The 12,072-nt window shown below is 39.3% G+C and overlaps 1 protein-coding gene across 26 annotated transcripts in view; it reads left to right on the forward strand.

Moving 5' to 3' along the window:
* KCNMA1 (potassium calcium-activated channel subfamily M alpha 1) overlaps positions 1-12,072 on the forward strand; it is a 762,573-nt gene that overhangs the window by 707,307 nt on the left and 43,194 nt on the right. For 19 of the 26 annotated variants that reach the window (XM_081573838.1, XM_081573839.1, XM_081573835.1 and 16 more), the window contains one exon: positions 11,025-11,138. In XM_081573838.1, coding sequence (XP_081429964.1) covers positions 11,025-11,138 — 114 coding nt within the window. Of the gene's footprint in view, positions 1-11,024; positions 11,139-11,911; positions 11,993-12,072 lie in introns of all 26 variants that reach the window. The other 7 variants (XM_081573851.1, XM_081573844.1, XM_081573845.1 and 4 more) reach the window with 1 other exon arrangement.

Raw genomic sequence — 12,072 nt, forward strand, 5'->3', positions numbered from 1 at the left:
TTGGTACACAATCGGTAGTAATTCTTATTTTAAAATAATGAATAAAGGAAAAGGAAAAAGTCCAGCTGAAGATATCTTTATAAAGTAACTACATAGGGGGAGAAAAGCTGGTCAAGGTAGGCTTCCTGGAGGTGGTGGAGGAAGGGCAGGAACTGAGTTGAGGGCGAATCAAGGGGACAGCATGTCTTAGGTGGTTAAGACTTGGTGGGAGCAGGAATGGGAATCAGCAAGTGCCACTCTTCTGTGTTAGAAACCAGCTCTGACTGCTCCTCTCTTTGAATGAATACACAGAACACTATACGTTTCCATGGGTTCTTTGAAAAGTGAAAGTATCAGTCACTCAGTTGTGCTCAGACTCGATGCAACCCATGGATTCTCTGTCCATGGAGTTCTCTAGGCAAGAATACTGGAGTGAGTAGCCATTCCCTTCTCCAGGGGATCTGCTTGACCCAGGGATCAAACCAGGGTCTCCTGCATTGCAGGTGGATTCTTTACCATCTGAGCCACCAAGGAAGCCTTGGACCCATGTAAGCTCTCAGCATCCTTTTTTCTGAGATTGAATGGCTCATAAAATGGTAGGAAGTTGAGATAGTAGAGAACTGGGAACCTTGAGAACTCTTATTTTGACATTGTTTTCCTAAAGCCTCTTAATCTGTAACTTTTGGTCATGTCTATCCCAGAATCTTGTTTTCTTCAAGTTTAAGTAGATCAAAATGACCTTTAGGATTGATACAGCTCAGTAGTATGAGTCCCTCCACAGTGTCAATCAACTGTTCTCAGCCCATGAAGATGACATGGAGTTGTGAGGTTTCATGCTTTTTCTTTCATTAATTTATAATTTGGTAATTTTTCCTCCTTGCACAAATAACACATATTTACTGTACAAAATTTAGCAACTATGTATAAATAGAAAGAAAACAAATACACATTCCTTATAATTTTAGCATTTGGACATAAGAAAGTTAATGTTAGTCTTGTTTCTGCAGATATAAATATTTTACTCCTCTAAAATGGATCACATGTAATAGTATGTACCTGTTTTTTTCCCACACAATTTTATCATGACCATTTTTTCCATGTCATAAAATGATTTTCTGCATTATTTTTAGTGGATACATACTTGACATAATCAGTTTCCTAAAACTGGATATTCATGCTGTTTTCATTATAACATTGTTACTTAATAACTACAAATGAAGAACATAACCAAGTCATTAATATGAAGAAATATTGGCTCTACATATATTTTTAGAAGTGAAAAATTTTAAGCCAAAGGGTATGTCAGATTTTAAGTCATTTGATCTGTATAGCCAAAGTATGTCTTATTTTTAAGTTGTAAGATGAATTTGGAGGAGGTAAAAAGCGATTGAGAAGTTGTGGAAAATTCATCATGACACCATGAACTTTTGTACAAATGAAGATGTTAGACCAGGTGGATATTAGGTTTCTTTCCAAATCTGTGGTCTTAATTGTGCTTGAGTTGTAGCTAGTTTCCTCTCCTTCCTCCCTCCTTTCTTCATTCCTTCTCTCCCTTTCTCCCTTCCTTTCTACACCAGCCCCTCTGAGAGACAGGTATTAAGAACAGTATGCTCTTTAAGTTTACTTTAAGGAACAAGACTGCTTGGAGAGACAACTCTTGCAAACATATTTGTTTCATGTGCATGAGACCTAAGTGTTCATTATATCTTATGAAACTTCATAGGCAAATAGCAATGGAGAACTTTGGTTGATTGGTTGGTTGGTTCAGTTTCCTTTGGTTTCATTTAGACCCAAACAGAAACTCCAAAAAAAAAAAAAAGTACCTTGTGCAACTTTCCAAGGCTTTCATTAGTTACAGTCTCTAGAAAAGGGTATTGTTAAAAATACCAATGTTTGATTATAAATAAAGAAATGGAGAGGGAAGTATTGACCCAGGTCTTGTCCCTGGTCACTAGAAGTGAACAAAAAAGCTTCGATGAAGATATAGTCACTTGTTTCAATAGAAACTCAAACATTCATGCACCATTTTACCAAGAAAAGAATAGAGATTTTTCTCAGTTACTGTACTGTTTTGGCATTTTTGTTGCAAGTAATGGAAATCCAACCCCCAAAGGCTGAAATAAAAAGAAAGTCTTATAACTGGGGTGCCTCTGACTTTGGGCATATTTTAGCCCAGGAGCCTATATCCGAATTCTGTCTCACTTTCTTTACCCCTGCTTGCCTTTGCCCCTTGGTGAGATAAATGGTCACCAGCAGCCACATACTTTTATCTTTTTGGCTTTGCAAGCATCTTTAACATCTTTTCCATGAGGTCTTGAGGAGAATACAGTTTAGTCCCAGCTTGGAGACCAGCCATATGTCCAGGATGATGGGGTCAATCTTGCTGGCCCTGGAGTCAGACTGCCTAGCTTCCTGTTGCCACTGTTGTGGACAGGGTGGGAACAGAGTTTCCACACACACACACACACCCCACCACCTCAACACACATACCAAAAACACTGTGGAATGGGTTCCTCATGTAGAGAAAAGGTTTAAAGGGAGCAAGTAACAACAAAATCAGCTATTCTGGCTCTGCCACCAACTGGTCCGTGACCTTGGACTTAGTAACTTCTCTGCTCTGAGCCTCAGTGTTCTTCATCTGTAAAATGGAAGTAATGATTAGAGGGTTTCCAGGGTTCTTCCATTTTTAACAGAATGATTGGCAAAGAGGCAAAAAGAGACCCCCTGGTATAGCTTAGGTTCCTCAGAGCTCTCTAATAATAAAACTTATAAAACTTGACTTTAGGCTCTAGGTAGGGAACAATTATCAGCTCCAAGCTCACGAGTTTCTTGGAGTAAAGCAAATAATATAGTTGAAATTAGCAAGGGTGTTCTCATCCCCCTTCTTCCCCAGCATTGACTTCCAGTAACCTGTCGGAGGCCAGCACCACTTCCTGCTTCTAAGTGGAAAGTGGTCAGAGTAGCCTTTGGTCAGTGTCAGGAAAAGTTGCTGCCTTGATAAATAATCATTTTTTATTGAGACAATACTGGTCAGCTCCTGGCTATCATGATTCAGGACTCCAACTTTGTGGAAAGCCACTGAAAACGACTATGAAGAAATATTACAAGGTTCAACTGGGGTTTTCCCTTGGCCAGATTTCTCTTGCAGACTTTTCTAAAAAAAATCTATTTCCCAATCAGCCTATGCATGTGGACTTTTCCCCCACAAGTTAAAAAGCAATCATGCTTCTATATACGGAATTTTCTTTACTTCAGCTGCTGAAGAATTTGTTGGAATATATACTGCAAAAATGACTGCTGTGGCTATTACTGTACTTACTCAGGGGAGCTATTCAGATGCCTCATTTATTGGAGCTTAATAGATTAAAAGTCCAAATTGAGTCTCATGATATAAGCCTAATCAAGTTCTAATCTGCATAATTTTCCCATAAGCAGCAATGGGAAATTTGGATAATTTATGTTTCAGCAGTTGCCAATCATGTGTTAAATAGCATTGTTGCATTTACTTATCAAAATATTTTTATTGATCTTCACTTCATCTGACATTTGGCTTTGGGTTTTTTTTCCCCTGGCATTAACAGGAAATTTAATTCATCTCCTAGATGATGTAATATGAGATGTTTCTCTTGATTTTAACATGTCTTTATAGATCATTTTTAATGGTGATCTTTCCCTTTTACAACTTCATATTGAATACCTGTCTCAGCAAACCTAGATGACTCTGCCTAATTTATTTCCCTAGTTTAACGTAGCATATGGATTTCTAACCATCATTTATATGCACACAATAAAAGATAATTTGCCCCACCATTTGAACCAATTCCTTTATGTTAAATCTGTGGGGGCGGGGGAGGCACTTACCTTCATCTCTCCATCTATTTTAGGGGAGGTGATTTATAAGAATTTCCATCTCCCTCTCTCCCTGGAAAAGCTTGGGGATTTAACCAGGGAAGATTTAGAAAGTACTTTGTGTTTTCCCCCGTGGAAAAGTACTGTAATAAAGCATTTATTATATGTACTGAGTTGTGCATGCTACCATACCAAAGCAAGCTAAGCATAACTACAATGGGTCCCAGCTGTTATCTGCTATTGTTTAAAAGTGAAAACAATAAAAGAGTAAGACTGGATGAGGCCTCCAACTTGCCTGCCAAGCTCGACACATGAGAAAGAGAGACCATCACAGAAACAGAGGCCATCACACATGGAGGGAAGGCAGCACGGAGCAGGTTAATCCTTGGTCTCTGAAGTCCAACTGTCTGGCTGTAGCCCCCTAGATGTGCCACTTACCAGCTGGGATGCTGAAGGAAGTTATCTGACTTCCTCTGAATCTTATTTTCCTCATATGCAAAATGGTAATATTAGCAGTTCCTGTACTTATAGGGTTGTTATGAGGAATAAATGAAGTGGCCTGTGAAAAAGCCCTTAGCTCAGCTTTGGCACGTAATAAGAAAGCATGTGCCAGGGCCTCCATTAGAGGAGGCCCTGGAGTCCATTTACCTTCATTCAGACTTAGATCTGCTTAGGCCTAGATGTATCCTCCGGGGCAAGTTGCTTAACTCACTGTTCTTCAATCTCCTCATCTGTAATACAGCACTATCTACATAGGATGGTGGTAAGAACTAAAGTTAAAAACAAGAGCAGGTTTTGGTACATGGTATTTCAGTCACTAAGTTATGTCTGACTCTTACGACCCCATGGACTGTAGCCTGCCAGGCTCCTCTGTCCATGGGATTCTCCAGGCAAGAATACTGGAAGGGGTTGCCATTTCCTTCTCCAGGAGATCTTCCTGACCCAGAGATTGAACCTGAGTCTCCTGCATTGCAGGCAGACTCTTTACTGACTGAGCTACGTCTTATAATCCCAATCTATAGGGATAGGATGTTGGTAAGAACGAAAATTAAAACAGAAGCAGGTTTTGGTACATACTGAACACTCAGTAAGTATTGGATTTTATTATTTTTCCCTTAAGGTTCTATTTAAGCCTGCCTTCTTCATTCTCAGTTATCTTAGTCTAGATCTAGAACATTCTTTCCTTTGCTTTGAGTTCTGTAAGGAACGTGACATAGAGTCTCCCTCATTTTTGAATGTACTCACAACTTCATTACCCTGGAACCCTTTTCTAGCCATTCCCTCTGGTACCTCTTATCTGAGTCAGAGCCTGTCATTGCTTGTAACCACGGATGCTCCTTGGATGCTGCGTCTGTATGCGTGCATGCAGCAGGTACCCAAAACAGTTACTTTAAAAAGTGAAACCTTAATAATCTTGCCATTACTGAGTCTCTTCTCCTTGAACCTTTTGGGCGTAGGCCAAGTGTTTGTATTAAATTCTTTCATGTGAAGCCATCCAAACAGAAATGCCCTTGTCATATTTAACTAGAGGTCAATTAATCTTCCAGTAACTTCCCTGATTCAGACCAAGTGCTGCTCACCAATGAATAACCAGTCATGAAAAGAACATCAAGTATTACAGATTTTGCTGAGCTGAACCCAACAGTGGTATATGTGATTGAGAACACAAATGTTTGAAAATAATGTAGACAGTAGTGAAAACCATTTCAAAAGCCCAAGAAGCAAAACAGGAAAGGTCATGTCCTTAAATAAATAGAGGAAGTGGAAATTAAGTCTAGAAAACAGAAGACTCCAGAGACCTTGCAGTTGCTATAATGAATTAAGAAGCTTTCTTTCATGAGACTGGACACCAGTCTTTCAACATACTAAAAAAAATCTTAGCCATCTGATCCAAAATACTCCTTCCTTAAATATTTCAGGCCATATTTTTAATCACTGAATTGATCTGATTATTTCTACTAAAATATGTCCACACTACTAATGCCTTCCTATTAATTTTTCAGGATTTTCTCAATGTGAAAATTCTTTTAAAAAAACCTCTGCCAAAAGCTACCTCAGTTCTTTATCCATAGGGAAGGGGGAAGCAATGGAAGCTGTTCCTTGCCACAGGTATTTACTGTGTACTTGGTAAAATAGTAACATTGGTAGTCAGCATTTTAAAGTTTTTGCTTCATACCAGACATTGTACTAGATGTTTTGAACATACTATTTCATCTTATTCTTACAACTGCCCTGTATAAGAGATAATTCCAATTTAGACAAAGATACAGAGGTTTGGAGAGTCTGTGCTATGTTTGTGGTTATATTTCTTATCAGTAGATGAGCCAGAATTTAAACCTAAGACATCTGACTCCAATGCACATGCTCTTAACTATTCCACTCCATTCCTTCTCTGTGGGCCAGGCAATTTGTAGACAATCTGGGATGCTTAAATATATAGAAAATTCAGGCTTTAACCTAAAGTTCTTCTACAGCATATGGAGTAAGCATGCTTGGCAGAGGGCAATGTTGGGCCCATTTCTGCCTGATGTCAAAGGAATAGAACAAGTAATGTAAGCCCATCATATCTGCACCTGAAGATTGAAACGGGGCAGGGCTTTCGATGTAAGGAGATCAGGCAGTCTTTAAAGTTATCTTTGGCTCAGAACCTGCCTCTCATGTCCATACTCAACAGAGAGAAATGGGAACACATCTAAAGAACCAGGAGGCCGTCTTGGTAAGAGCTTGGGCTGTGGCTGTGGTTACTTAACTTGAATCTTTTCATGATTGAGAACTTTTCATCCTATCTATCCGGTGCCAACATTCCTCATCATCTCTTCTGGCAAAATGAGTGTATTTCTAAAATTAACTTCCTGAGTGTTAGTTCAACTAAGGGAAGGAGCACTTCCCAGTTTCACTATCCTCTAGTTGTAGATCAGGGTCCCTGGAGGATACTCCACGTGTGCAAGGATTTTCACATGCAGGACCAGAGCACTGCTTTATGTAGAGGGCCTCAAAGTTCAACCAAAGATGTTATCCACTGCAGCAAACAAGGGAATGAGGAGCAAGACAATCAGAGAACTGGATACAATTTAGACCTGCCCCTTTATCAACAGCTGCTATGGTGAATAGGGTAGCTGCCAACAAATTATACCAAAGGCCAAATTCCCTCATCCCTTTGGAAAGAAAGTGCCTGATTTTCTGTTCTTTTCAAGGTCACTTCAGGAATCTGGGTCAATCCTGCCATTTCAAGCCACAATTTTCCCCTATTAGATCCTCTAAGAAAGAAACAATGCTAATACATTCTGTTCCTGTTTAACACAACTCTCTAGGAAGGGTTAAAAAAATAAAATAAAATCTATTTCTTTTGTCTTTTCCTCTTGTAAAAACGTGTGGCTATAAAAGTAGCAAATAATAAGTGACATTATCATTGCTGAAGTTTTCTTTCCAATAAAAGCACCTCGTTCTTGGGGTCGCGTGTAGGAGAGAAAAAGACCTTTAATGGAGAGATGTCTTTGGGCATCCCCCATAGTTTGTCAGTTGCAGATGCTAATGGAACCAGGCTTGGTGACTGAAGGGGAAAATGGAATATGAAAGCAAAATGGAAGAAGCCTAAGAGGCAAGCATGTCATTTCTAAATGAAGGTTTCATGCAAAGGAATTGAGTCTTTTCACAGCTGCAAATGGAATCTTTAAATAAGATAAAATAAAAGGATGCTTTGATTTGTTGCAGGTTCTGTAATGAAATACAGTTTTCCTAATACCGTGTGACCTGCATTTCTCCCTGTTTTATGGGTGCTATTCCTTGATGTACAAACCCGTATTTTCTCAAGTCAGCATTTGATGATGGATGTCAAAATACAGGCCATGTATTATGCATATAGCATTACCGATTTAAGGTGTTTACTTGTCAAGTTGAAGAAATTCAAAAACGTCACATCCACTGAATCTGCACAGCTGTCACTTGCAGTTTTTCATGCTTTTGAATGAAACTTCTGATGAAAACAGTTAGTTTTACCCTTCACTATTCTAGGGGAAGAAAACAGGTAGCATTTCAATTGCATGTTCTTGGTTATGTGGATGGCTGAAAACACACACTTTCCAAAGCTTAGAAAGATGGACCCTATATTGTCATTCAAAATTACTTACCTGTGCACAGTGTATCAATATAAAGAATAAAATTAAGCGCAATCAGGGAGTGAATGGTAAATGGAACTTTTTTTTTCTTTCTGAAAGTATGGCACTCATTTGGGTGATATTTATATACAGGAGAGCAGAAAATAGTAAAACTCTTCTATATTTTTCTGGCATCTCATGCAGGATGCACGTCCAAAACAACAGGCAATTACATGCACTTGTCATTTCATTTCTGGTAGATAAAGATTTACACATACCTTAATGCCAGAATCAACCCAATCTTGTCACATTCCTGAGTGAGTAAGGAACCTGCACATCATCTTTGAAATTTTGTTCTTGGGAAATTAGCAAGTGACTTTGTAATTCCCTAATCCGTTGATAAGCCCAGGTAGAGAAGAAAAGTGAATGTGAACTTCTGTCTGCCTGTTCTATAAGGTGGGGGAGGAAGTTGGGCATGGTGGCCAGCATAGTGCTGGTGGTGCCACTTGCCACATGCTTCACTTGGTAAAATTAATTTTCACCAAATGAGTGTATGAAGGAAATAAATGTCTCATGTCTGTATGGCTACGTACATCCTTAAAGAGGCAGCCATTTGGCCTAGCTGAGATGCTTTCCCACCTTCCCTAAATTGAAGATATGGTTGGGCCAAACTCATTCTAATATGTATTGAGATTTGAGTCTGAAACTCAAAGGAGCCAACACTGCAAAAATCAGAAACCAAGTAGGCTACTCTCCAGTTTGCTGTGCCCACATCTACTTTCTACCATGTGAAGTCTGTGTCAGGCACACTGGGAAGTTCAAAGGTCTACTCTAAATAGGTAGCATATGCATCAATCAAGACGATTTCAGTTGCAAGTAAAATAACTCCTCAGTATGGCTTAAACAAAAGGGTGAAATATATATATATATATATATAAAATATACATATTATATATAAAATATACATATTATATATATAATATACATATTATATATAATATACATATTATATATATAATATACATATTATATATATAATATACATATTATATATATATATAATATACATATTATATATATATTGTGTATGTGTGTTCAGATGCTCAGTCGTGTCTGACTCTTTGCAACCCTATGAACTGTACCCTGCCAAGCTCCTCTATCCATGGGATTCTCCCAGCAAGAATACTGAAGTAGGTTCCCAGTTCCTCCTCCAGGGAGTCATCCTGACCAGGGATCAAACCTGCAGCTCTACCATTGGCAGGGGGATTCTTTACCATTTGTGCCACCTGGGAAGCTGTGCATATGTGTATATACATAAATATTTAATACATAATACAAAGTACATAAATATACACATATAAAATATCATTGTTTAACTCAACATTTTAAAAAACTAAGATCACAGCATCTGGTCCCATCACTTCATGACAAATAGAAGAGGAAAAAGTGGAAGCAGTGACAGAGTTTATTTTCTTGGGCTCCAAAATCACCGTGGACGATGACTGTAGCCATGAGATTAAAAAACACTTGCTCTTTGGAAGAAAAGCTATGACAAACCTATACAGCATATTAAAAACAGAGACATCACTTTGCTGACAAAGGTCTGTATAATCAAAGCTATAGTTTTTTCAGTAGTCATGTATAGATGTTGGAGCATATAGAAGGCTGAGTGCCAAACAATTGATGCTTTCAAATTGTAGTACTAAAGAAGACTCTTGAGCGTCTCTTGGACAACAAGAGATCAAACCAGTCAACCCTAAAGGAAATCATCCCTGAATATTCTTTGGCAGGATTGATGCTGAAGCTGAAGCTCCAATACTTAGGCCACCTGATGTGAAGAGTTGACTCATTGGAAAAGACTCTGATGCTGGGAAAGATTGAAGGCAAAAGGAGAAGGGGGCAGCAGAGGATGAAATGGTTAGATAGCATCATTGACTCAATGGACATGAATTCTGAGCAAACTCCAAAAGCTAGTGGAGGACAGGGAAGCCTGGTATGCTGCAGTCCATGGGGTCACAAAGAGTCAGACATGACTTAGCAACTGAACAACAACCATCTCCTTATTATGTATATAATATATATGAACTCTCTTTATATATATTATGCATTTTATATTATAATCTCATTTATAAATGTATAAAATCTCATGTAAAGAAATCCTGAGATCAGTTGGTTTTGGTTCTAGGGCTGGTTAATTCAGGCACTAAGGAAAATTATTCCTGTCCTTCAACCTTTTTATCATTGGCTTCAGCCAGCTCATTAAGCTGGCTTGTCCTTGGCTGGTTCCCATCCAAGTTACAAGGTGGCTGCTACAGTTCCCACTCACTACAGGCATAGAAGCCATGCCCAGTGGATAAAAGAGAATCTCTTCTCATGTGATTCTTTTTAAGGGCAAGGAAAGACTTCCTAAAAGCCCCAAGCAGATTTCCTCCCACTTTCTCTTGGCCAGAACCCAGGTTTAAGTCACTCACTGGCAAGAGAATAAATAATCAATTGGTTTAAGATAATAGTCAGGATAGGTTAGGATATGCTGTGGTAACAACAACAGCACAAACATCAACAAAACAAATCTCAGTGTCTTAAAGCAACAGAGATTGATTTTTCACTCAGAATGCTTTGTGTGTCTGGGTTATTTTCCAGGGCTGCTGCCCAGCCTTCATCTCCATGGTAACTCATGTTCTCACTGTTGCCACAGCCTGGGGAGAGGGATGGCAAGTCAAATACTTGTACCAGAAGTGATGATATGCATTGTTCTGTTTGTTTTTCATGGGCCAGAGCATTTCCTATGTCACATGGTCATGTCTAACTTCTCAGAAGCACAGAGGTGCAATCTGTGTGGAGGTAACAGAAATCTGTGAGCAAGATCAATAACTGGTGTAGAGACTGGTTTTTAGGGATCTGTCAATGTGGGTTAGAATTATTTATAATGGTCTCATACTTTGTTCTTTTGAAAACAACTCATCAGAGTTTATCCTGGGAGTGTTAATTTTTGACCTATAAATAATGCATTTTTTTTTTACTGTGTATATACACTGTACTCTCATTATTTCCAAGTTTTGCATGTTTTTGATTTTTCTCCTTCCTCTCTTTCCTTCCCACTAGGGTTCACACCTCCAGGAATGGACCGATCCTCACCAGATAACAGCCCGGTACATGGGATGTTACGCCAGCCCTCCATCACGACTGGGGTCAACATCCCCATCATCACTGAACTAGGTAGGAGTGAATGTCAGCTTTGGGTGGATTTTTTTGGTCCTCTCTTCCAACCATGCAGAATATGAGAAAGTTGGCCTGTCTCTTAGCTCTCTCACTGTGGTAGGCTCTAATGGTGTATTTTTTGGGGGGAGTAGGGGAAGACTGAAGAAGAGTATGGGTAGAACTATGACAGATGACCCAAAGGAAAACTGATCTATCTTTCCTTTGAGATGAATAGACAGTTTCCTGCATGCTGGTCACTGTTTGCAAAGGGCATGAGGTGATGGGTTGAAGATTGGGGCATACATTCGGGAATGGGGAGGAAGGGAGGATAGGTCTAGTCCAGGGGTTTTTTCCCAGTGATTCTCATTGGAAGCGTCTGTGGAAGTTCCCTCCCCTGAGGTACAAACCCTCAGGTCTAAGCCAATCCCATTTTGAGAACTGCATAGAAACACTGGCCTGATGTGTGATAATTTTACATTTAATCTATTCTAGTTAAACTCTTCAGCTAAAAGGCATTTTCAGTGACTGGTCCAAAAAAATGACAGGGTTTTGAGGGCCATGATCACTGACCGGTGGCATCCAGCTTTTAACCTGGCCATGGCATTTCCTGCTATTATTTGTGAATTTGCAGAACTGCTACAAGGTCTCTTCCCCCGAAGATAAACACTTAACTACCTATGGTCCTGGGTCCCTTTACTTCAGAATGCTTTCTCTGTTATTCCCTCACTCTTTTCTTTTTCTGTACTTTCCTCCACTCCCTTTCCCCAACCCTAAATGCTGTATCCAATTAGCTAAACCTGGCAAGTTGCCTTTGGTATCAGTCAATCAGGAAAAAAACAGTGGGACGCACATTCTAATGATAACCGAACTGGGTAAGAAGCACTGTTTTCTTTCACATCAGTATCTCCTTTTGTTTGTGGTTGGTGTTTCCGACTATCACCAGCTTGTTTTT

The sequence above is a fragment of the Giraffa tippelskirchi genome, chromosome 2, assembly GCF_054371585.1.
Source record: "Giraffa tippelskirchi isolate mGirTip1 chromosome 2, T2T-mGirTip1v1.2.pri, whole genome shotgun sequence".
Taxonomy (NCBI): Eukaryota; Metazoa; Chordata; class Mammalia; order Artiodactyla; family Giraffidae; genus Giraffa; species Giraffa tippelskirchi.